Genomic DNA, 26,301 nt, shown 5'->3' with positions numbered 1-26,301 from the left:
CATCTTTCCAAATGCATATAAGTTTTATCTCTGTGAATCTTCTCAAGTAACTTACCCACCACAGATGTTAGGCTTACTGGTCTATAGTTCCCAGGATTTTCTTTGCAGCCATTCTTGAATAATAGCGCAACATTCGCTACCCTCCAGTCTTGGGACCTCACCCATGGCAAATGATGATGCAAAAATATCAACCAGGGCCCCCGCAATTTCTTCTCTAGCCTCTTGCAGTGTTCTTGGATATATCTAGCCAGGGCCAGGAGATTTATCCACCTTCATACATTCTAATACATCCAATAACACCTCTGATATGGACTGTCCCCAAGTTCCGAAGTTGTCTTGTCTTTTTTCCACGGTTAACACAGGAGAAATATTCATTTGAGAACCTTGCCCATCTGCAGCGGTTCTACACAAAGGGTCCTATTCTCCAGTTAGTGTTTTCCTTTTCTTATACTGAAAGAACCACTCTGGATTCACCCTAATTTTCTCAGCCAAGGCTGGGTTCTGCTCCCTTTTTGCCCCCCTCATTTCTTTCTTCAGTAAACTATGTATCTCCAGACATTCCCTTCATCCCAGCTGCCTGTACCTGCTTTTTTCAGGTCAAAGCCTCAATATCTCTTGTCATGCAGGGTTCCCTATTCCTGCCACCTTCACAGGAGCGCATAGACCTTGAACTCTAGCTGTTTCTCTTTTAAAGGCCTCCCACTTGCAAGAGACCCCTTTGGAATAGTTTGTTTGCAGACAATCAACCCCTGCAAGCTCCTGTCTAATTCGGTCAAAATTTGCCATGCCTCAGTTTCGAACTTGAACCTGTGGACCAGTTTGTTCCCCTCCATAACTGTTTTAAAATTAATAGAATTATGGTCACTGGTCCCAAAGTGCTCTCTCACTATGCATCTCTATTACCTGTCCTGCCCTATTTCCCAAGAGTAGGTATAGTTTTGCCTCTTCCTGAATAGGATCCTCTATATCTGCTTGAGGAAACTCTCCTGAATGCACTTAACAAATTCCACCCCATCTAAGCCCTTAACACTATGGATGTCCCAGTCTGTTAGGAAAGTTAATATCTCCTACTGTCAACACTATTGCTCCTGCAAGTCCCCCCAGTCTCCCTGCATATTTGTTCCTTTAATTCCCATTGACCATTTGGGGGCCTATAATACAGCCCCAATAATGTCACCATGATCTCCTTATTTCTTAGCTCCACCCACAAAGTGTCACTGGATGATTCTTCAGTTATTGCATCTCTGGTTCCTGCTGTGATAGTTGATTTAATCAAAAAATACAACCCTCCCCCCACTTCCAACACCCCCCTCTAGCCTAAAGCACCGTACCCTGGTACATTAAGCTGCCAGTCCTGTCCCTCAGCCATGTTTCTGCAATGGCGTAATTTCCCAGTCCCACATACCTATCCACGCCCTGAGTTCAGCCTTACCTGTCAGCCTTCTTACACTGAAATAAATGCAATATAATCCAACAGGCATTCCTTGCTCCCTAATGTATTCTAGCCTGACCTGTCTCTTCAACTTACTATTTCTGGTTACAGTATCTCCTTTGAGCCTCATACTTACCTCCCTGCTGTTGAAGATCCCACTCCCCTACGAATCTCATTTAGAAGGTGGAATTTTGAGGTAGGAGGTTTAGAGAGGATTTGAGGAAAGGTCACTTCACCCAGAGTGTGGTGAATACCTGGCATGTACTGCCTGTAAGGTAGTTGAGATGGGAAATTGCACAGCTTTTAAAACGAACTTGGGTGAGCACTTGAAATACCATAATATTCAAGGCTAAGGGCGAAGTAGGACAAGTGTAGATTTAGAGAAACTTCTCATGTCGGTACAGGCTCAAGGGCCTCTTCTGTACTGTATGATTCTATGATTTCACCATTTTAATTCAGAGTCAAAAATCACAACATCAAGTTGTAGTCCGACAGTTTATTTAAAATCACAAGCTTTCAGAGTGACGCTCCTTTGTCAGGTGCAGTGAGAGCACACCGACAGAGTTTGGGCAGAGAGATCAAAGGATCATACAATTGGTGCACGTGGTGTATAATTTTGTTCACTCCACTTACACCAATTGTATGATCCTATGACCTCTCCGCCGATAAACTCTCTCTCTCTGCACCTGATGAAGGAGCATTACTCCGAAAGCTTGTGATTTCAAATAAATCTGTTGGACTGTGTAGCCTGCTGTTTGACTTCTGATCTTGTCCGCCTCAGTCCAACACCGGCATCTCCACACCTTGGCTGCCATTTTAGTTCAAGTGCAGATGTTTTCTGTCTATTTTGTCTTATGTTTACTTATCTTTATTACAATCCTACTTTCTAAAATTTTGCACGTCATCTTCCTGTCAAGCTGTGCACTTATTTGAAGAGGGGAGGTTTGAAGACATTATAGCATTGTAGTTATTTTAATCAACCTGTAATGTCACACTTCAGGAGCATGTGGGAAACTTAAGCCTAGGCTTCTGGTGCTGAGGCAGGGGAACTCGTACTGCACCACAAGACCCTCCTGAAAACAACATTATACTCTGGGAATAATCCTGACATTACTGCTGATTAGTATCTTGTTCTTTAGCTGCAGAGTGACCTACTCCATGACCTGCCTTCCTTTAACCTGACTACCCCCATTGATTTATTGTGATGCGCTGATGCCTGGTACATATTCCACAGTTAGTATCTTTATTCTGCTTTCAGGCCATACTGAAGCATAATTGAGTTGGAAGTACAAAGGTTGCACCAGGGTTAACTCTGTTTGTTTCACATATCACGTGAAGATGCCTGCTTACAAGCAGAACCCCAAAATGGATTTCTGATGATAAAAAATGGAAATTATAACGTACATATTTTTATGTTGTAACGTTATTTACTTCCTCTAAACATTTTAAGCTGCATACCAATTATATGTAAGATGTTCTCTTGAAAATGTGTACATAATGTCTGTTTTGTTTGCATACCATGATTCCGCTGTATTATTATAATTATTACAACTCTACATGTAAACTCATAGTATTTCTTTCCAAAGGTGGATGGTGGGATTGAGTGCCTTTTGGATATCCGCTCAATAGTCTCTGAGTCTGATGTGTCCTCCTTCGAAATCCAGCACAGTGGTTTTGTCAAACAGTTGCTATTGTATTTGACTTCAAAAAGTGATAAAGATCTTGTGAATCGACATGTCAGGTTGAGAAGATTTCTTCACGTTTTCTATGGTTGTCCAGTGAGTAGCTACTGATTTCAAATTTAATGTCTTTGATAGTCTACAATTAGTTTGTTATCTAGTAGCATCAAATTTGGTCTGGCTACTCCCATCTTAAGCTGATGTTTCAGGCAACATTGTTCCCTATTTGTTAATTTGCATTCGTGTGCTCATTTTGTAAATTGAGGGGTGAATTTAAGCAGTCAGTTGTTACAAATAAATGACACATTTGTGTGGAAATATTGAGTCAACGTTGATAATTACAAACATTTTATCATATGTTAAATTGTGTCACCTTTTTGAAATCTTAGGGGGCACGTTACGATAGTGATTGCAACTCTTTAAGGTGCTCCAAAACCACCTCTAGGTAACTAATGATGAACAGTGAAAATGACCTGAGCAATATCACTCACTGGATTAGTGGAGGGACTTATCAACAGAATCTAGCTGATCCATACAATGAATTGAGTTTGAAATCAGTTTGTTGCATTTTGTACGTTTATAACATTTGTCAACTATTTTATGGATGAACAAAATAATCTTGAGCATCTCTTACTGACCCTTGATTCCTAAATAGCTGTAGAATGCAATTCTGAGTGCTTCATTGATCAAGCTTATGCCTGTGCTTGTATATTGAAGGAGCTGCAGGCTTGGAATAATCAAATTTGAATATTTTTACTCCGTGTTATTTCACTTTTAATGATCAAATGCATTTCTTGCCATTTGATCAGATGGAGACTGTTCCCATTTGGGTGGCTTGATGGCTAAGTGGTTAGCACAGCACCAAGGAGCTGGGTTCAATTCCAGTCTTGGGTGATTCTCTGTCTACGTGGGACTTGTACATTCTCTGTGTATCTGCATGGGTTTCCTCCAGGTGCTTTCGTTTCCTTCCACAGTCCAAACATGTGCTGGTTGGGTGGATTGGCCACATTAGATTTTCCTGTAGTGTCCAGGGATATGCAGGTTGGGTGGATTAGCTAGGGTAAATATGGGGTTACTGGGTCTGGGAGGGATGCCTTTCAGAGTGTCGGCGTGGATGGGCCAAATGGTCTCTTTCCACACTGATTCTAATGATTTCCTCAGTGCCGTTCAGTATTTATTCCAAGCAGCCCCTCATGACTCCTTGTGCTTAAAGAGCAAAAAGATCCTCTGTACTTACTATGTATGTTATGCTGTCCCCATCATTATCCTTATAGTTGCTACTCAACAGTTGCTTAATTCGATCAGACAAATCAAAACCTTCAGCTGTTGGACGAGATTAGATTGAAGATTTAGACATTGTGGCTGAAATTCTGTTAGTCTGCAATGTGATGTAATGTTAACCATTTGCTTGAATGGATGGATCAAACTATAATGACAACGCAAAATTAACTTCTAGTTCAGTATGTCCATGATGCTGAGGATGTCACCTCACTAGTAAGAGCTATGCAGGCAGAAAAGCATTGAGTGACCACCAGGAAGATGAGCAGTTATGGGCAGGGGTCCCCTATGACCAATTCCCCCGCCCCCCCCGAAATGGATGTGCCATGTTGGATATTGTTGGGGATGTGGCGGGGGAAGAGGAGGAGTGGCCTTTTGGAGAAAGTAGCAACACCTAAGTTTGTGGCACAGTGGTTAGATCTGCGACACAGCAGGAGAGATTGTAGACTTGGGAGAGCTTTAGTGAGGGGGACTTGTAAGGGGAACTGGTTCTGTAGCAGCAAATGAGACTCTCGAACGGTACATTACCTCCTGGTGCCAGAGTCAGCAATGTCTTGGAGCAGCTGCAGAGCATTCAGAGTAGGAGGGCAGTGGAGGTGAGCAGTCAGCAGTTGTGCTATGTCGGGTCAAAATGAAATGAGGTCCTGCAGCTGGAATTGAGGTAGTAGATTAGAGGAAAACTACTATGATTGTAATCTCCAGATTGTTTTGAGTGCCATATGCTACTGAGCATAGGACTAGGCATGATCAGTGGCTAAAGGTATAGTGGTGGGGGGGGGGGTTAGATTTTTAAATCATAAGGGCAGTTTATGGGATCGGTTGGACCTATACAAACTGGATGTGTTGTGCCTGAAGAGGAATGGATCCAAAATCCATTCTGGGAGGTTTGCTCATCTGTTGGGGAGGTTTTAAACTAATTTGGCAGAGAGATGTAAAGTCAGGATCAAGTCCAATTAGATCTAGAAGGAATGCTAAGATAGGCCGGTCGGTGGAGAAGACATTTTTTCTGCTTTAGTGAAAGGAGCCTGACTGGTAAGGTGGATGGATTTTAGAGGAATGATCAACACATGGAGTTGGATGATGCAATCACAGATTATAGCTGAGGAAGGACCGGACTGGCAGCTCAACATTCTGGGGAACAGGTTTCTGGCATGATGGGGGGATGGAAGAGACATCGGGAGAATTGCAATATTGATAAAGGGAACCATTGCTTAGTAATAAGAAAGGACATCCTGGAAGGGTCTTTGAATGAGGTCATCTGGGTAGAGATTTGAAACTTTTTTTAAAAAAAAAAGCAATTGGTTTGCTGAGATTGTAGTACAGACCTCCCACATTCACTAACAAATATGGAGACAAATCACAGGAAGGTGAGAGAAGTAGGGTTATTGTTGTAGGGGACTTCAACTTTGCTAGCATCAACTGGATCTCCTTATTGTGCAAGGGTTAGATGGTGGAATTTTAAAATCTCCCCCCTTCCTCCCCAACTTTTGTCTCCCACTGCAACCTGAGATATTCACATTAGGCCCTGGTGATTTATGCACCTGTACGTCAGCTAAAACATCTAATACATCCTCCTAATTAATCTAAAAAGGTGTTTGAGAACTCTACTATCCCAACTGAAATCCACAGCCTACAGTATTTTTGACCCCAGTGAATACACAAGTATTCATTCATCCACACCATTTGGCTCCACCTACACGTTGCCTCTTTGGTCCTCTAAAAGCTCTCATCATTTCCCTGGTGATCCTCTTAATATGTAAGGATACTAGTGAGAGTGGGTCATGTCTTATTGTGGCTAATTGATGTTTATGTATCCTGATGGCTAGTTTTCTGCCTGTTTGTCCAATGTAGTGTGATATAAATACAAAATACTTTGCAAGGACTGTAACAAGCACTACATTGGACAAACAGGCAGAAAACTAGCTACCGGAATACATGAACATCAATTAGCCACAAAAAGACGTGTCCGTGTCTCACTAGTATACTTACATACAGATGAGGAAGGACACCACTTTGACTGGGACAATACACCCATCCGAGGACAAGCCAAACAGAAACATGCATGAGAATTCGGAGAAGCACGGCATTCCAACCAGAACTCTATCAACAAACACATTGACTTGGGTCCCATTTACCACCCCCAGTGAAAAAGAATAGGAAATGATGTCACCACAGGAAATGACATCACCAACCAAAGGAAACCTAAACATAAATAGAAATGGGGCCAAGTCACCAGCGCTTCATCCGGAGGGTCACTGATGTTACCTAGTATGGTGACAAAACATGTAAAAACAAACCTTCCAGCTCAGCAAATGAATCTACATCCATTAGTTATTCTCACTGAACGCAATCCTGGTGAAAAACAATAAGTGACATCACCTGACTTAAACACAAGTGTGTCTTTTTTTAGTTGCTGGATCAAAGCCCTAGATTTTCCATTTGGCATTGTCATAGAGATGTACAGCATGGAAACAGCCCCTTTGGTCGAACCCGTCCATGCCAACCAGATATCCCAACCCAGTCTAGTCCCACCTGCCAGCACCTGGCCCATATCCTTCCAAACCCTTCCTATTCATATACCCATCCAGGTGCCTTTTAAATGTTGCAATTGTACCAGCCTCCACCACATTCTCCAGCAGCTCATTCCATACACGTACCACCCTCCGCGTGAAAATGTTGCCCCGTAGGTTTCCCTTCTATCTTTCCCCACTCACCCTTAACCTAGTTCTGGACTCCTCACCCCCCCCCCCCCCCCCCCCCCCCCCAAGGGAGAAGACTTTGTCTATTTATCCTATCCGTGCCCCTCATGACTTTATAAACCTCTATAAAGTTACCCCTGAGCCTCCGACGCTCCAGGGAAAACAGCCCCAGTCTGTTCAACATCTCCCTATAGCTCAAATCCAAAGGAGTGCTCTGAGAACGGCGATTGACGCAGCGCAAGTAAATGACCCATCGTCACCCTTGGAGGAGAGATGGGTAATGCTGCTTTATTGGCAGAAGACAGGCGTTACGGCAAAAACAGACTTCATTGCTGAGTAGCAGCATTTGGTTGGAATTTGATTTGCAACAGCAATGGTATTTTGGTTTGTCTTTTTGCTGTTTAATATTCCTGTTGCAAATTCGGGTAATTTGCTAATGTGTTGATACCATTGGGGAGCTTTTGTTTTTAAAGAGGAGCAAGGAATTGGGGGCATTGAATAGAATGTCCTAGTTAAGTCTTTGTTTCTCAGTTAAACTGAACATATGAACTCACTGGTAAAGTTCTGTCTTCCTAGTTCAGTATTGAGAAGGTATTAGAATTTGAGAAAGCAATCACATAATCACAAATGGTGGAGGTCAGATGATTTGTCAGCATTGGTTTGAAAGATACTTGCATGTATGCCTGTAAACTCTCCTTCCATAGAAACTAAACCATCGCTTGTTTCTTTATTTGTCTTTACAATCCCCTCCCTCCAAAAAAAAAGCCAGTGGTGCGGTTTAGAAACATTTGAAAGTTATGATTGATACTGTTGAGGAAATTCTGGTAAGTGTCAGTTTTCAAACCTTTGCGTCCTTTCTACTGGGGGATGCATGTAACTTGTGTACAACCAGAAGTGAAGGAGATAAGGAATCACAAACCAATCCCAGCTCAAGCAGCAAATCATAGGGCAAGTAAATTTCTTATTTATGTCTAAACTTGGTAAAGCCTTGTTGTACTGATTTAACTGTATGCATTTTTAAAAAACTATACATTTCGGTTTCTTGGTACAATCAAAATCACTATTTAAGGTAGGTTTTTTGGGTAAGCTTTGGATGCTGATGGTTTTTCTTACTCGGCCTGTGTATTTTAATTGCTTCAGTTGATCACTTTGTGTTGGCCATGGGTGAAATTCTTGGGCTAACAAATATTGCATAGAAATATCACACCAAGGGAAGGTCTTTCATGCCTTCACACCTGTGCCACTATTCAGTATGATCACAGCTGATCTTGCAACTCTATCCTGTTCCCACTTTCTCCCCATATCCTTTTATTCCTTTAGTCCTAAGAATGAGCCTGACTCCTCCTTGAAAGATTTAACATTGAAAAGGTTTAATGTTTTGGCTTGCACAGTATCCTGTGGCAGAGAATTCCACACACTCATCGCTCTGTGGGTGAAGAAATTCCTCCTCCTCTGTATCCTGTCACTTTTGCAGTTGTGTATTCCATTCTCTTTAGTAATGTAGGTGCACTGCCATTGTATTGTAAGCTTTATTTTCTCTGTGAATGGGCTAAGACAGAAACAACTGTTCCTGTATTCCTTCTGTCACAAGCCTGTGTATAATTTAGCACACTTATTGAATGTGAGATAAATACACTGTTTTTACTTGTTTCAGTCAAATTATTTATCCCAAATTTTGTTTGTTGGTCATGTCATTGTCCCATATGCTTATTTTAGTTCTATGTAACTGGTCTTTTTAAACATCTGATCAAATGAGAAAGAAATTAGCTAACAAGGAGGGATGTTAGCCAGACCAATAATTATGAAGGTTAGAAAGAAATATAAAGTTTTGAGAATTGTTATGGATTTAAAATCTACCCTTTCAGCCTCCAGGAGAGGAACCTCTTGGTCGACTAGAGCCTCTGGGCAATGGGCCTTTGCTGGCACTTGTGCACAAAATGAATAACTGTCTGAGCCAGATGGAGCAATTTCCAGTGAAGGTGCACGATTTTCCAAGTGGGAATGGGACAGGAAGCAGGTAACAATTGTTTGGTAATTGATTTAACTAAATGGACATGTTGCAATTTAAGTTGTGTGGGGTAGTTGACCAGCATGATATAGCATATAGTTTTTATGCAAGCCCTTTATTTCCCTTGGAGTTAGGGGAACTTAATAATCTTAGGTCAGAATCTCTTTTTTTTTAAATTTCCTTGTGAACAATCCATTTTGTGCCAGAGTAGCCTAATGAGGAAACTATGCTGTCTATATTCCAGCGTTGGCTTGAAATTGTAGTCCGTCTCTGATCAGTGGTGACTGTCCCTTTCTGTCATCTCGGATGAGTGAAATAAAACTGCAATCTGTAGGAAGGCGCTCATATTGCCATGGGCATTTTAATGCACTGCCTAGCTGATGTCCATGTTAAAACTACCTTCTAATCTTGAAGGTCCAGCTGGAATCTAGAACTTCTAATATCATTCTATAGGATAATCTAATGGGTTGTAGTTACTGACATGGTCTGACTTCGAAATTATTGCTTTCAGAAAGCATCCTTTTCCCTTGTTAGCTTAATGGACAGAGGCCAACTGTGCTTCGTGATGGGTAAAAGTTATTTGCCTTTGCATTGTTCATGCAATGTTGACTTTTAACAGTTCTGCCTAATTAATGCATACAGAGAAGCATTTTTCATTGTCATTCTAAAAAATGTTTTTTTTGTTAACAGGGGCTCACAGGCCTTGAAATTCTTCAATACACATCAGTTAAAATGCCAGCTGCAGAGACACCCAGACAGCACCAATGTCAAGCAATGGAAGGGTGGTCCTGTGAAGATTGATCCATTGGCTTTAGTACAGGCTATTGAGCGCTATCTTGTCGTCAGAGGTGGTGGCTGCTTTATTTCTGTGTTAAGCAGTAAAACTTTATTTTCTTACCCTTTTGTCTTGTGCTGCAGACTTTACTGTTCAAGATTGATGATTAATGTGGTTGGGTAAAGATCGATTTGAGGGTGGGCAAGTTTTGGGCGGAAAAAAAACCATCATTGTCTGCATTTCATCACATTTCACTAATTTTAGGAACAGAATTATATTAACATTATTGACAATACAACCTGGCTTAAACATTAAGACATTAAAAATTAGTGAATATACCAGAATTAAGAGGAGTTCATGAATCCACAACATATAAGTATTTATATTCGCAGTTTCTTTGGTTGACTCTTTTGGCTTACTACAAGTTGGACTGCAAATCCTTCATGGACGTAGGCTGACAGGCAAACCAAGACATACTCTTGGGTTGCTATCAATTCAGTTGTGGGATGTGGGAGTTATTGGCTCAGAGTTGCCCTTGAGAAGGCAGTAGTGAGCTCCAGTCAGTGTCCTGTAGTTTGACCCACAATGTTGTGAGGGGGGAATTCCAGGATAAGGCTTTGTGCTTAGGAAATCATGTCTTACGAACTTGAAGAAGTTTTTTGAAGAAGTAGCAAAGAGAATTAATGAGGGCAGAGCAGTAGATGTGATCTATACAGACTACAGTAAGGTGTTGGACAAGGTTCCCTAATGGAGATTGGTTAGCAAGGTTCAGACTCATGGAATACAGGGAGAACTAGCCATTTGGATACAGAACTGGCTCAAAGGTAGAAGACCGTAGTGGAGGGTTGCTTTTCAGACTGGAGGCCTATGACCAGTGGTGTACCACAAGGATCGGTGCTGGGTCCACTGCTTCTTGATGTTTATGTAAATGATTTGGATATGAGTATAGGAGGTGCAATTAGTAAGTTTGCACATGACACCAAAATTGGAGGTGTAGTGAAGAAGGTTACCTCTGAGTACGACAGGATCTTGATCAGCTGGGCCAATGGGCTGAGGAGTGGCAGATGGAGCTTAATTTAGATAAATATGAGGTGCTGCATTTGGAAAACCAAATCAGAGCAGGACTTATACACCTTAATAAGGTCCTAGGGAGTGTTGCTGAACAAAGAGACCTTGGAGTGCAGGTGCATAGTTTCATGAAAGTGGAGTTGCAGGTAGATAGGATAGTGAAGAAGGTGTTTGGTATGCTTTCCTTTATAGGTCAGAGTATTGAGTATAGCAGTTGTGAGGTTATGTTGCGGCTGTGCAGGACGTTGGTTAGGCCACTTTTGGAATATTGCATGCAGTTCTGGTCTCCTATCTATCGGAAGGATGTTGTGAAACTTGTCAATCTTTTCTGGATCATTTCAAGAATGTTGCCAGGGTTGGAGGATTTGAGCTATAGGGAGAGGCTGAACAGGCTGGGGCTGTTTTCCCTGGAACGTCAGAGGTTGAGGAGTGGCCTTATGGAGGTTTATAAAATCATGAGGGGCATGGATAGGGTAAATAGGCAAAGTCTTTTCCCTGGGGTCAGGGAGTCCAGAGGGCATAGGTTTAGGGTGAGAGGGGAAAGATATGAAAGAGACCTGAGGGGCAACTTTTTCACGCAGAGAGTGGTACATTTATGGAATGAGCTGCCAGAGGATGTGGTGGAGACTGGTACAGCATTTAAATGACATCTGAATGGGTATATGAATAGGAAGGGCTGAGAAGGATATGGGCCGAGTGCTGGCAGGTGGGCCTAGATTAGCTTGGGATATCAAGTGACCACGGATGGTTTGGACTGAAGGGTCTGTTTCTGGGCTGTACATCTGACTCTGACAGTGAAGGAACAGAGGTGTTTCCAAGTTAGGAAGGTGAGTGGCTTGGTGGGGAACTTTTAAGGTGGTTGTTCCTATGTATCTGCTGCCTCGTCTTTCTAAATGGAAACGGTCCTGGGTTTGGAAGGTGCTATCTAAGGAGCTGTGAAGTTCTGCAGTGCAGTTTGTAAGTAATGCACGCTGCTGCTACTGAACATCTGTGATAGGGGGAGGAGATGCTTGTGGATGAACTGCCAATCAAGCAGGCTGCTTTGTTCTGGATGGTGTCGAGTTTTGTGTGATGTTGGCGTTGTACCCATCCAGTCAAGTGGGGAGTATTCCATCACACTGTCTTGACTTGTACCTCGATGATGGACAGGTTTTGGGGAGTCAGGAGGTGAGTTCCTGGCTGCAGTATTCCTAGCCTCTGACCTGCTGTTGTAGCCACTCTTTATGTGGTGAGTCCAGTTGAGTTTCTACTCAGTGGTAATCCCCAGGATGTTGACACTGGGGGTTATGATGGTAATGTCTTTGAATAACAAGGGGCAGTGGTTAGATTGTTCCTCATTGCCTGACATTTGTGTGACATGAATGTTACTTGTCAGCCCAAGCCTGGATATTGTCCAGATCTTATTGAACATGGACTGCTTCTTTGTAATTAGAAGGAGCAAATTGTGTTGGTTTGTCCTCCTCGCAAATATTTTAGCTAGGTTATTCCTTGAGAATCCCACTAACTGCGATTGAGATCTTTGTATGGAACTTTAAATATACTGCAACCAAAATGTACACCAGGGCTTTGGTGGAATAACGTTATTTGGTTGCATTCCAAATTTGGGTTTTAGTTATCGCAAGTATAATCCTGAAGTGTTTGCTTAAAAGATGGGAAATTGTATAATGGATGCTGTATAAGAAAAAAACTGGGATTCATCAGTTTTTCTAATTGAGAGCAAAGCCTGACAAGAGAGATCCTTGATTTTGTGGGAGATGACAGAGGAAATGTCCTGTCTTAAAAATAATATGTAGAAAAATATGAGCACCGTTGGGTTTGTGTGTGCTTGGCTGCTTGGAGACCAAAACACATTTTTTTTTTCAAGAGAAATAAATATGTGGTGAACTGCAAAACAACTTTTGTAGCTACTCTCAGGATGGTTATTATGTCTCCAAAACCGAAGTTGTTGTCTAGCAAGGACTTCAAATGGGACAAAGCTCCTGGTCAAACCTTAATTATTTCATTAGATAGCTGACATCCAAATTTGGAACCTGAGTAAACTATTCCGTTCATCAAGCTCTCTCCTCCAGTTGTTAAAATGGCTGATCTAATAATAGCTTCATTTTCCTGCTTAGCCCCCATGCCCTTTGACTCCCTTAGTTAAGAGTCTGACTACCTGTTCCTTTTAAAAATATTTCATAATGTTCCTTCCACTTCTCTCTGGGGAGATTTCCACAGACCCCCAGAGAAAGAAATCCTCTTCTCTGCCCTAAATTGGAAACCCCCTCTGTCCCATAGTTAAGCAGTCTCCCAGAATGGGAAGTATCTAGTCGTCTTGTATCATTGTTTCAAAAAGATCAGCTCTCACTTTCTGATGGACGCAACCCAAACTTTCCACCTAAGATAACCCTGCATCTCTGAGATCCATTTCTAAGCTGTTTCTAATGTAGCATATATCAAGTTTCATCAGGATGATGTCAAATATTTAATGTGGGAATAAAATCTCTAAACCTTTTAGAAGGAGACATAGCTATAAAAGAATATTGAATAGATGAGAAAGTTAGCTAAAATGTGCTAACGTGTCATTATATGTAACGCTTTTGGACTGAGTTACTCTTTTGGTTTTGAAATAGTTTTCAGTTAGATGTTTGTGTCTATGCATCATCCATGTTCAAAAGGCTCATGGACAGCTATATGGGGGGTGGTGGTGGATGAGCAGTGTTGCTCTAGTTTCCCTGTTTGTGTGTTATGTTTAACTCTTGGACACTAGTTCACAATTGGATGGCCAAAGTTACCTCTAAATTGGGAACACCTCGACATAAGCTGTATCCAACAAGTATACATTTGGACATAGGCACCTCAATTCATGGTCAAATTTCAAGTTTATTGCTTTGATGTTTACATTTATTCTTGACCTCCAATAATCTGTGGTTGCCTAAGATCTGATAATTTGGAGCTCATCTTGATGTAATATTTCTGTAATTCAAGGGTATGGAAGAATACGTGAGGAAGATGAGGACAGTGATGATGATGGCTCAGATGATGAAATTGATGAGTCATTGGTAAGTTTGTCACTTATGTTAACAATCTGAAAGTAACAAAGTTTCAGTAAACAGGCTTGATTATTAGAACAAAGAACCTGACAGCACAAGAACATGCCCTTCGGCCCCCTAAGCCTGCGCCGATCCAGATCCTTGATCTAAACCTGCTGTCTGTTTTCTAAGCATCTGTCTCCCTTTGTTCCCCGCCCATTCATGTATCTGTCTAGATACATCTTAAATGATGCTATCATTCCTGTCCCTACCACCTCTGCTGGCAAAGTGTTCCAGGCACCCACCCACCCACATGCACGTGTAGAACTTTCCACGCGTATCTCCCCTAAACTTTTCATGTCTCACTTCAAACTTGTGGCCCCAAGTAATTGAGTCCCCCATTCTGGGGAAACAATTTCTTGCTATCCACCCTGTCTGTATCTGTCATGATTATTGTAGGCCTCAATCAGGTCTTCCCTTAACCACCTCCATTCTAATGAAAACAATCCTAACCTACTCATATGTCTCTTCATTGCTATCACTCTTCATACCAGGCAACATCCTGGTGAACCTCCTCTGCACCCTCTCCAAAGCATCCACAACCTTTTGGTAATGTGGCGACCAGAACTGTACGCAGTAGAGTATGGTAGTGTTTGTGAGAGCCATATAAGATGCAAATGAAGGATAATTCTCCTGTTCACTCCTGTCTTAAACAAATCTTAATATGTTTGTAAACAAGAGGATTGGTGCTTGAAAATGTTGAATTGTATTAAGAAAAGATTTACAAGGATGTTGCCAGGGTTGGAGGGTTTGAACCATAGGGAGAGACTGAAAAGGCTGGGGCTGTTTTCCCTGGAACTTCAGAGGCTGAACGGTGACCTTTATCATAGAATTAATACCGTGTGGAAACAGGCCCTTTGGCCCAATGAGTCCACACCGACCTTCAGAAGAATATCCCATCCAAACCCATTCCCCATTACTCTATATGTACCCCTGACTAATGCACCTAACCTACACATCCCTGAACACTATGGGCAATTCAGCATGGCCAATTCACCTAACCTGCGCATCTTTGGACTGTAGGAGGAAACCAGAGCACATGGAGGAAACCCACGCAGATGTGGGGAGAATGTGCAAACTCAACACAGTCGCCAGAGGCTGGAATCGAACCTAGGTCCTGGCACTGTAAGGCAGCAGTGCTAACCACTGAGCCCCCAAGGGGCATGGTTAGGATGAATAGCCAAGGTCTTTTCCCAGGGTAGGAGAGTCTACAACTAGACTGCATAGGCTTAAAGTGAGAGGGGAAAGCTTTAAAAGGGACCTGAGGTGCAACTTTTTCACACAGAGGGTGATGTGTGTATGGAACAAGCTGCCAGAAGAAGTGGTGGAGGTGGGTTACAGCATCTAAAAGGCATCTAGATGGGTACATAAATAAGAAGGGTTTAGAGGCAAATGGGCCAAATGCTGGCAAATGGGACTAGATCAGATTGGGATGTCTGGTCAGCCTGGACGAATTGGAATGAAGGGACTGTTTCCATGCTGTATAACTCAATGACTGTGTAAAGTTGTTAATGATGCAGTATGATGTATATATTCCTGATCACAATTTAAAATAACAGTTTAACACTGAGGGTTCCTTTTTGATGTGGAAGAAAGAAGATTGATAAAGTAACGGAAAATAAGCTAAAGTTGATGCAACCTCTATTCACTTGTACCCATTGTCTTAGTTCTGAATTTGTTGCATTGATGTTTAGTTTGTGAAATCTCCAGCAAGTCCTCACTTCATGTTACACTTGCATTCCTGAGAAGTGTGACTTTGCTCTTAATCAGAAAATCGGATTCACTTAATGTAAATACTGTAGTTGCTTACTCAACAGAAAGCATTCAAACAATGTGTCCTTTAAGTTAAAATGCTTCAAATTAATGAATTCTTGTTTTGTTCAATAAATGAACTTCTGAAAATTATTTTGAGACTTGAAGTTATCTCCTGCTCATTGCCTCCTCTTGCCACCAAATGTGCTCCTGACATCCCTTCCCCCAAACCTGTGTTCACTTTGTATTTCATGGCCACAGCTGACCGTCTGACACACCACCTCTCCCACTCCTTCACCCTCCTTGCTACAAATCTTTACTCTTTTTAACCTCCCAGTCTGTCTGTCTCACTTGCAACTTTCCTTGTCTGCACCCTGGCTGTGATTGAGGGCTCAGGGGATGTCAATCAGGCAAGACAACTCCAACTTGCAGGAGGCAAATGATGAACTAAAGGGTTGGTAATGAGAGGATGGGTCAGGGAGCTACGAAGATGAATGAACTGGTAGACTGGGAGCAGAAGAGGCTATAAACTGGAGGTCAAAGGTGAGAGGAAGTATCAATGATCAGCAGAGATAGCTCCCCAGTGTGCTAATTAGGTCACTGAACTTCACATCAAACAAGAAATGACTTCAAAATGGGATGCTTGATGATAAGCGTACTGGTCCTTGAACTTTTTTTTTACTTGTTTGTGGAATGTGGGTTTAGCTGTCTGGGCCAATACTTGTTTCCCATCTCATGTGGCTTTAGCAGAGCATGGTGATGGAGGGCGTTCCAGAATTTTACAGCAGCAACAATGAAGGAATGATATAATTCCAGGTCCAGGCTTTAAGGGGAACTTGATGTTTGGTGGCATGGCCCTTCAAGGTGGGAGGGATCATGGATTTTTGAAGGTGCTGTTGAAGGAGCCATGGCGAGTTGTGCAGTTAAGTTCAGAGATAGTACTCTCTGCTGCCACTGTTGTGGTGCAGTGAGTGACTTTTGAAAATGTTAAATGTGGTATCAATTGAGCAAATTGCTTTGTCCTGAATGATGTGTCTTGCATGTTGGATTCTGAAGGCAAATGAAGAGTATTCACTCAAACCCCTGATTTGTCTTGTAAATGGTGGAAAGGCTTTGAGCCAGATGTGAGTTTGCCGCAAAATCACCAGCTTCTGACCTGTTGTATATGGCAGGTTCAGTTTCTAGTCAGTAGTAACTCCCAAGATAATGTGTTTCAGTGCCACTGAATGTCAAGAGGCAGTGGTTACATTGCCTCTTGGAGGTGGCCATTGCCCTGGCACTTTTGTAGCTCCTTGTTAGTCTAAGAGTGATGTCTTCGAGGCCTTGTTATGCATGGATGCTTACTGCTTCCGTATCTGAGGCATCACGGATGGTATCGACCATTGTGCAATCATCATCAAACAGCCTCACCCCAACCTTATGATGGACGGATGGTCATTTGTGAAACTGCTCAAGATGATTGAGCCTAGGATTCCAACCTGAGGAATTAATCAACATTGAAGCTAACAACTTAGTAGGAACTTGCCGTATTTGGTACATGTTTTGGAGAATTTATCATAATCTTATTACTGGGTTCATGTCTATTTCCCCAGAATTAAATAGTCTTGGAAGTATTTAGTCCCTGGTTATTTTATTTGGTAAAATCTAGCTATTACCAATCCAGATTCCCATTATTCAGGGTTGGAGCATCAAAAGCAGAAGTTCTCTTCCCATTGTGTTTCTTGTAGCTGGTTTGCCTAATGCCAGAGTATGGCACAGACTTTTATAAACAAATGTTGAAATATATCTGCAGTATGATGCTTCATCACAAGGTGGTGCAATTTTGATAGGGCAGGTTCAATGTTATGAGACCATGAAGGAGGGAATAGTATATGATATGCTTCAGTGTGCTTACAGTTTTATGCAATATCCAAGCGAAGTTGCCTGTATTTTCTTAAATTGTTTACCTTCTTCACTTTTCATCTGTCCTGCAAATTGGCCTTTTCAAATTGTTCCTTGTGTCTTTGCTCCTGTTGTTTTTATTAAAATGTCAGTTGCTTTATATTTTGGCATGACCAAAATAAGAACAAGAGTCATTTAGTCCCTTAAACTTGGTCTGCCTTTCAGATGATGGCTGATCTCAGCTGTAATGGTATTCATCTGCCTTGACCTCTTACCTCTGGCTAGCAAAACCCTTTAGATCTCAAGTTTGAGCTAGTGTCTGCTTTTTAAGGGAGAGAGTTTCACACTTCATAAATGTGCACAAAATGTTGTACCTTTCGATTTGCATCGCAAAATTCAAGCAGGTGGATGTAGGTCAACTTTTTTTAAAATGTCAGTAAATTTAAAACTCCGACATACCATGAGTTGCAAGGAAGCATGTGAATGCAGTGGTATGTCTGGGAGACCACCTGTACTGTTAATGAATAAAATGCTCATACAATTGAATTTATCATGGGGAGAGTTAACCGCAAAGGTAATTAAATAAGTATTGGCTTCAGAAAACATGGTTCAAAGTCTCCATTTTAGGACAGAGTTCCATTAGAAGAGAACATTTTTTCCCAACAGAGGAACAAATGTTTTACAGTTACATTTGGGGCAATTGCTGAGCTTAGACAGAAGTTGTTAGACCTGAGAATTGAGAGGTTTAATATCAGATAGGCTCTGAAAGGAATCCTTTTTTAAAGAAGAAAATCTCTCAACATTCCAAGGGAAGGCAAGTGTAAAGCTTTCGTTAACTAACAATTTTAAAACGCTGAGGCAAGTGAATTTCCTTTAAGACGACAGCTTGCAAACTCTGTTTTCTTCCCTGACCCCGACCCACCACCATGCACGCGCGTGCTCTCTCTGGTTTTCGTCCTGTTCCCCTTCTTAACCATCACATTAACAAACTGCAAAGTTCAGCTCAAGATCTATCAAGTTAGGTTTAATTCTGGGATCTGGCTCCTTCTGTATTACCATCAGCTGAGATAATAACACAGCCCCCTTCCATCCTGTGTGTGAAATGTCGTCTCCTTGCTCTCCTGAATAGCTTGGCCAGTTTTGATTCTGCTCCTTTGACTGTCCTACCAAAGTTCTAAATTTCAATCAACTCACTGCTTAACTTTCTGTCTCAGGGACCACAAGCCTCCTTTATGTTCTTATAATATAAGCTTTGGTGACCCATCTATGAGTTTGCACATCACGAAGGTTCTTGGATGTCTTTCCATGCTCATGCTGCCCAGAGCTCTGCACAGTATTCAAATGACCCGGGCTTTATATAGTTGTTCTAAACCTGCTAATTTTTTGCTAGCTATTTGAGAATAAAGGTTAATGTTCCATTAACCTTTTTGATTAGACATAGACATAGACATAGAACAATACAGCACAGAACAGGCCCTTCGGCCCACGATGTTGTGCCGAACATTTGTCCGAGCTTAAGCACCCATCCATGTACCTATCCAATTGCCGCTTAAAGGTCACCAATGATTCTGACTCTGCCACTCCCACAGGCAGCGCATTCCATGCCCCCACCACTCTCTGGTTAAAGAACCCACCCCTGACATCCTGGTAAATCTTCTCTGCACCCTCTCCAAAGTTCCACATCTTTCCTAAAGTGAGGCGACCAGAGCTGCACACAGTACTCCAAATGTGGACTAACCAAAGTCCTGTACAGCTGTAACATCACTTCACGACTCTTGAATTCAACCCCAGATACAAATTATTTCGTATCTGAATAATATTTTGGTGATCTGCATACATGGACCTCCAAATTAATTTAGATCTCTGCTGCTCCCAAATTTTCACCATTCAAAAGAATATTTTGATCTGAATTGAAATCAACGTGCCATTGTTTTACTCAAACTTTGTGTCAGCGTCTCTAATTTTGTGTCCCTGCTTATTCATAGGATGCCACTACCTTTTTGTCGAAAATTTAATGTACTTGTAAGAATAGGCTGATCAGAAATGCACTTTTTTAAAAAAAAAGTGTCTGATTCAACTTTGAGAACTTCTATTTATATGTTTGGGTTTCCTTGGATTGGTGATGTAATTTCCTGTGGTAATGACATCACAGGAAATGACATAAATAGACAGCAGGAATCGTCAACAGTGCTTCGTCTGGAGGCCTACTGAAGATCTTGCCCAGCAGGGTGATGAAATGTCTGGAAATGAACCTTCCAGCTCAGCGAACAAACTGGTTTCATTTTTATCAAATGTTAAACAGAAGATGTTGGGGTGAACCTCAACTTGAGCTACAAATCTTCTCAAAACTTGCTAGGTAGCACTCTACCCAGATAGACTACTTAATGTTTACTTCATTGTTGTAAATCCTACTTGAGGGCCTGAGTCCAACTACAGACTGAACGATAAATTCACCCCAACATCATCTGTTTAACATTTGATAAAAATGAAACCAGTTTCTGAGCCGTATATTTTTACTGATTTAATTCATGACAACTCATTTTGGCAATTGAGTATTGATACAGATCTTTTTTCTTTAATATTCTGGAATACTTGCTCATAGGAGTTGATTTGACTGCCCTGTTTTGTATTCTCTTTAGGCTGCCCAGTTCTTGAATTCAGGAAGTGTAAGGCATAGACTACAGTTTTACATAGGAGATCACTTGCTGCCTTACAACATGACTGTTTACCAAGCTGTCAGGCAGTTCAGTGTGCAAGCTGATGATGAAAGGGAGTCCACGGATGATGAAAGTAACCCATTAGGGAGAGCAGGAATATGGACTAAGACGCATACAATATGGTATGTATTCAACATTTCCAACAGAGCTTCACTGAAAACTTGTTTTTAAAAATTTGCCTGCTGATTCCTATTGCTCTGCAGTATTTAAGAAAACTGAAGAGATAAGCATTGGCCCATAGCTTTCTGTAGTTTTTGTTGCTGTTCTCGCAAAAAGCATGCAATAAATGTTTTGTAACCAACATTAGACAGACAACCTTCTGAAGAAGGGTCACTGGACTTTAAACATTAACTCTGACTTCTCCATAGATCCTGCCAGACTGTAGAGTTTTTCCGGCAACGTTGTTTTTGCTTTAGACAACCAGTAATTTTAAAGCATTAAATGCTTCATAAACTCAGTCAAAACTTTCAATAATCTAAAAATAGGTGCAATAATTTCTAGCTCTTAAATGACATCTTTGAGTGATTTGTACTGGTTTATGTATACCTTCTAGTGTGTGGCTTATGGCTGTAACTCCTCCAATCCAAGTGGAAAATATTGCAGATACTGGAAATATTCAGGAAGTCTGGCAGCATCAATAGGGAGAGAAGTGGTGAACATTTTGATTTAATGAATTTTTTTCCGAAATGTTGAAAGGACACCAGGTTGAATGGTCATTGTCACTCTCTGCTTGAAAGATATTACCAAACTTGCTGGGTTTGGGGCAGCTGTATTTGTGAGAAAGTGAGGGCTGCAGATGCTGGAGATCAGAGCTGAAAATGTGTTGCTGGAAAAGCGCAGCAGATCAGGCAGCATCCAAGGAACAGGAGAATCGACGTTACGGGCATTCCTGAAGAAGGGCTTATGCCCGAAACGTCGATTCTCCTGTTCCTTGGATGCTGCCTGACCTGCTGCGCTTTTCCAGCAACACATTTTCAGCAGCTGTATTTGCAGCATTTTCTTAGCAAATGAAACTTTAATTCTTGCCATTGCTGCTTTTGACTTCTACAAATCTAGATCACAAATCATAATATGAAGAGTAACTGAGAGCATTATTGAATTTGTATGCAACAGGTATAAGCCTGTTCGAGAAGAGGAGGAAGGAACTAAAGATACAGTTGGTGGAAAGCGAGGACGAGCTCAGACTGCACCCACAAAAACCTCCCCGAGAAACGCAAGGAAACATGATGAGCTGTGGCATGGTGAGTGCTTTGGGTGCAAGATCATAGTGGGGACTGAAGTTAGCCCTTTGAATGTGTTCCACCATCCAGGCAATAATGCCAGATCTCTGACCTCCATTCCACTGTTATTCCTGCATTATTATCTCATTCTATAATGTGAGTTTTTTTTGTTTGAATGTGTTCAGAGTCTGAACATCCCCAGCCCTCAGAAGAATTCCAAAAATCTAGCGTAGTGATGTTCTGCTCTACTCAGTGCTAAATGGCTCACCTCTTATTCTGAAGTAGTGACTCTGGTTCTAGTCAGAAGCACCTGTTCTTTTTTAAAAAAAAATCTTGGTGAAATCACTCCTCACTTGTGGATTTCAGAGAATACTTCAGTCTGTTGATCTTCATTTAAGTCAGTTATTTTATCCAAGGAAGCTCCTGAGTAAACTTTTGTTGCAGTCTCTACAAGGCTATGTTTTTCCTGTTAATATGGATAACTTCACAGTTGTCCATATTGCATTCAGCTGTTGTATTCTTGTCCACTGAACCTGTTTATATTAATTTGCAGATTGTCTCTGTCTCTTTCTCTGTCCTCACTTTTGCACCTGACTTGTCCAGATTGTTGTTGATATATTAGTCCCCTTGTTTAAATCATTGATATAGATTGCAAATTAAGACCCAATAACAGAGGAACCTTGATTATCCGAACGACATTGGGGGGCGGGGGAGGGGGGATTTTTTCGGATATTGGAATGTCATATAACACTGGAGAAAGTGAGTCTGCAGATGCTGGAGATCAGAGCTGAAAATGTGTTGCTGGAGAAGCGCAGCAGGTCAGGCAGCATCCAGGGAACAGGAGAAACGACGTTTCGGGCATAAGCCCTTCTTGATATATAACACAGTTTAGCCAAAGCATCAGGGCCTTGCGATTTTGTCGTGAAGTAAAATTTGGATAGTCGAATGCTGGATAATAAAGGTTCCACTGTACTAATCGTTGCGGTGTCACACTAGTCATCACTCGGCAACCGAAAAAATGATCCACATATTTTCTAATCCGTTTGTGTTGATACATTACCCCGAATTCCATGAGCTCTATTTCAAGTCATTTTTTTTTGGCGCCTGATTAATTTTTTTTCGATAATCCAAATACACTGGATTTATTGGTTCTCTACCATTGTTGCTATTTGTTTCTTAAAATGTCAAAACAGCTCATAGGTCTGTCAAACATGATCTCCCGTTCATGAATCCATGCTAACACTGTATAATTGCAGATTTCTCAGTGTTCTATTAATCAAATGCCTAATAATAGATGCTAGCATATTGCTGACTATCTGTGTGCAGTTGACTGGCATTTTAGTTCCCTCCTTCAGGCCTCTTCCCTCCTTTTAAATAGTTGAACCTATGTTCACATCTTTCAATGCATGAAGTCCAGCCAGAGTTATTGGCTGTATTCATACTGTGACAATGTTGCTTTGAAAACTTCCACAGGGCTATATAAGGTACAGTTATTGTGAAGTTGCAGATAGAGAGGAAGATTACAAAAGTGAGGTAAATCTGAAGCAACTAAACAGAACTAAGCCTGTTATTCTGTTTTGGTGAACAATTCATTTGTGCTGTTTTGTAAGTTAAATAGCCATATCCTGACAATATTATAAGGTTTTGGTGCAATTTTAGGAAGTGCTTTTTATGTGGATTTCTGGTTGCCAACCATTTTGGAAGTGATAGGGCAGTGAGCATGCGAACGTTTCTTCGACTTTTGGTTGAAGATCTGATCCCTTGTTATCTCCTTTAACTTTCCGTGATAGTTTAGTCATGCCCCAGCAATTTTGAGTTCTGATCCTTTCAAAGACTAAACACTTTCCAATTGTTACCCAACAATATTCCGCATCCTGTTCTACCTTGTGCATGTCAATTATCACTTCCACTTTGTTCTCTCAAATTAGATTCGCCTGTCATCCCAGTGATTTTGCCCACAGTAATTGTTTCTTTCGTTTGATTGGAAGTGTTCCATTCAGTTTGTTTTTTGCTAGCCTTTTAATACTTGATCTCTCCTCTTACCTCCAATGCTAAAGGATTAAAACTTAATAAGCATTTTTCATTCTCACTTTGCTCAACCTATTGTGTATAATTTTATTATATGTAATGTTATTACATAAGCAAGGCAGCAGATTCTGTGTAAAGTTCTGTGAAACTTGAATGATCCAGGAAGGCATTTAACTATAAATCTTTTCTTAAATCCTAGATGGTGTGTGCCCTCCAGTTGGAAATCCTTTGGAGGCATACCTTCTTTCAGGTCCTCCAGATGGTATCACATTTGAGGACCCATCTCTTGATGTGATTCTGCTTCTGAGAGTGCTTCATGCTATCAGTAGATACTGGTATTACCTATATAATGTGAGTACTGCGAGATGACATCTAGAAAATGAATACCTGCAAATATTTGTAACAGAAATCTAATTACCTTTGAAAACTTGGTCAATAATTCTGACATTGGCTCATAATCTTGAGTTGGCTTTTGTATGTCAACTTTCCTTTAAAATGTAGGAGTTGGAATGTTCTAAATCTATTTATGATTAGATTCCCCACAGTGTGGAAGCAGGCCCTTCGGCCCAACAAGTCCACACCGACCCTCCGAAGAGTAAACCACCAAGACCCGTTTCCCCCAGACTCTTGCACCTAACACTGTGGGCAATTTAGCATGGCCAATTCACCTGACCTGCCCATCTTTGGACTGTGGGGGGGAAACCGGTGGAAACCCACACAGACATTGGGAGAACATGTAAACTCCACACAGTTGCCCAAGGCTGGAATTGAGCCAAGGTCCCTGGCGCTGAGAGGCAGCAGTGCCAACCACTGAGCCACCCCATTTATATGATGCTTTGTTTTACTGCTTCCTCCCCATTCCACTTTTGTACACTGGAGTCAGTGAGCGTCATTAATTTAAATTAGTTGAAGACAGCACAAAGATATTTTGTTAACAGCTGCTGAATGAGTGTGTTTTTGAAGCAGAACAATTTTGTATTGTTCATTTCAATATTTAATCATTAAGCCAATAGAGTTCTGAGTTGAGAGTGTGAGAAAAAGTTTTTATTTTCGGGTTAGTGAAGAATCAGGCATGCCAATCCTAATGGAAGTTACCTGTGCTTAATGTTTCAATTCTTTCTTTGATTCACTATTTCCTGCCTTGTTGATAGTTGTACTTAATGTCCAGACTTACATTTATATAGTGCCTTTCACTGTATTGGGTGTCTGAAGGACTTAAATGACAAAAGAATTTGATATTTCAAATTTTGCCCCTCACATCTCGTGAGATGTTGTATAGCCAAAACAATTATTTTGTTTAAGCTGCATTTTATTTGGTACTGCATAAAGGTCTTGAATGTGCAATGCTCAGGATTTGCTGCTTTTTTGTTTTTAAAAGGAGATTTATTTTGAGTGTTATTTGAGAAAGGGTATTTTGTCAAAACTTTTGTGAAAGTATATTTTTATTAAGAAAAAAGTTTTTTAAATATTACAACAAATACAAAACAATGCAATTCAAAACAGTACAAAACTAAATCCCAAATAAATTCCCCAACCCACCCTCCGATATGAATGTATAAACATATATAGAGAAGTATAAAATTTAAAAAAAACCTAAACTAGCGACTTAACTAACTAAATAAATCCCTAACAACAAACCAATAAATAGTAATAACTCAGCCCAGTCAAACAAGACACTCATACATTCACAGTTCCTCCTCCCTGGATATTGGACTCATGAAACACAATCATTACGGCTATATAAAAGCCCTTGTTAGTGTGGCAGATAAATCTGTGTCCAGGTATTTCAAAAAGGGTTGCCATGCCTTGTAAAAATTCTCAGTTTTGTGGTGTACCATATTTGTGAGAAAATAGAGGGGAACATAACAATCTTCCGCCAAGCCGACAGGCCTGGGGGGGTTTTCGGATATCCAACCTAGCAAGATATTCTTCCTTGCACAGAATGTAAGAATATTGAAAAGTTTTTCCTTATGCGAGTCTGCAGGAAATACAATGGGTAGGCCCAAAAGGAGCGAAAGAGGGTCCTTCTCCACCCCTATGTTTGAAGCCTGTCACAAGACCAAAGACAATGGGTAAGAGTACCCGTACAGACCTTGCACTTGGGACATGCTGAAGATACCCCTGGTTTAAATTTTGACAAATGGTCTGGGGCTAAGTGGACCCTGTGGAGAATCTTCAACTGTAAAGCATGGATCCTATTGCAAGTTGATATCTTCCTTGCATTCTCCCAAAGATCCTCCCATGCCTCTGAAGAAACTTCAACACCCAGCTCTCTTTCCCACATCTTGCAGAGTCGATCAGACTCATCTGAGGTGGCACCCCCCAATTGGTGATATAGAGTACTAACAGAGTATACTCATGGCCCTTAGTACCCCTCTTTCTATGTCAGATTTGTAGGGATCAGTCAAAAGTGTGGTCTTTTTTTGAATAAAATCCCTAACTTGAAAAAAACGAAAGAGATCTCTCTATTAGGTAACTTGGACTTCCATACTAACTGATCGAAGGACATCATTACATCTCCCTCAAATAAATCACCTATGCAAGATATACCCCTAGCTGCCCAACGTTTAAATCCTGAATCTATCATACCTAGTTGAAAACTCAGCATACCCACTAAAGGTGTAAACAAAGATGTTTTGCCAATATTACCTTCCCTCTGCTGAATTGCCCTCCATGCTTTAACAGTATTGATG

At 41.2% G+C, this 26,301-nt stretch overlaps 1 protein-coding gene across 11 annotated transcripts in view; it reads left to right on the top strand.

The window, feature by feature from the left end:
* The window catches only part of trip12 (thyroid hormone receptor interactor 12), a 218,931-nt gene that overhangs the window by 157,112 nt on the left and 35,518 nt on the right, over positions 1–26,301 (top strand). For 9 of the 11 annotated variants that reach the window (XM_043702805.1, XM_043702803.1, XM_043702807.1 and 6 more), the window contains 7 exons: positions 3,019–3,210; positions 8,954–9,105; positions 9,787–9,974; positions 13,907–13,980; positions 20,283–20,482; positions 21,474–21,601; positions 23,808–23,959. In XM_043702805.1, coding sequence (XP_043558740.1) covers positions 3,019–3,210; positions 8,954–9,105; positions 9,787–9,974; positions 13,907–13,980; positions 20,283–20,482; positions 21,474–21,601; positions 23,808–23,959 — 1,086 coding nt within the window. The remainder of the gene's footprint in view (positions 1–3,018; positions 3,211–8,953; positions 9,106–9,786; positions 9,975–13,906; positions 13,981–20,282; positions 20,483–21,473; positions 21,602–23,807; positions 23,960–26,301) is intronic. The other 2 variants (XM_043702813.1, XM_043702810.1) reach the window with 1 other exon arrangement.

The sequence above is a fragment of the Chiloscyllium plagiosum genome, chromosome 13 (assembly GCF_004010195.1).
Source record: "Chiloscyllium plagiosum isolate BGI_BamShark_2017 chromosome 13, ASM401019v2, whole genome shotgun sequence".
In the NCBI taxonomy this organism is placed as follows: Eukaryota; Metazoa; Chordata; class Chondrichthyes; order Orectolobiformes; family Hemiscylliidae; genus Chiloscyllium; species Chiloscyllium plagiosum.
Note: the sequence above shows the minus strand (reverse complement) of the source record. Positions and strands in the feature narration are given on the sequence as shown.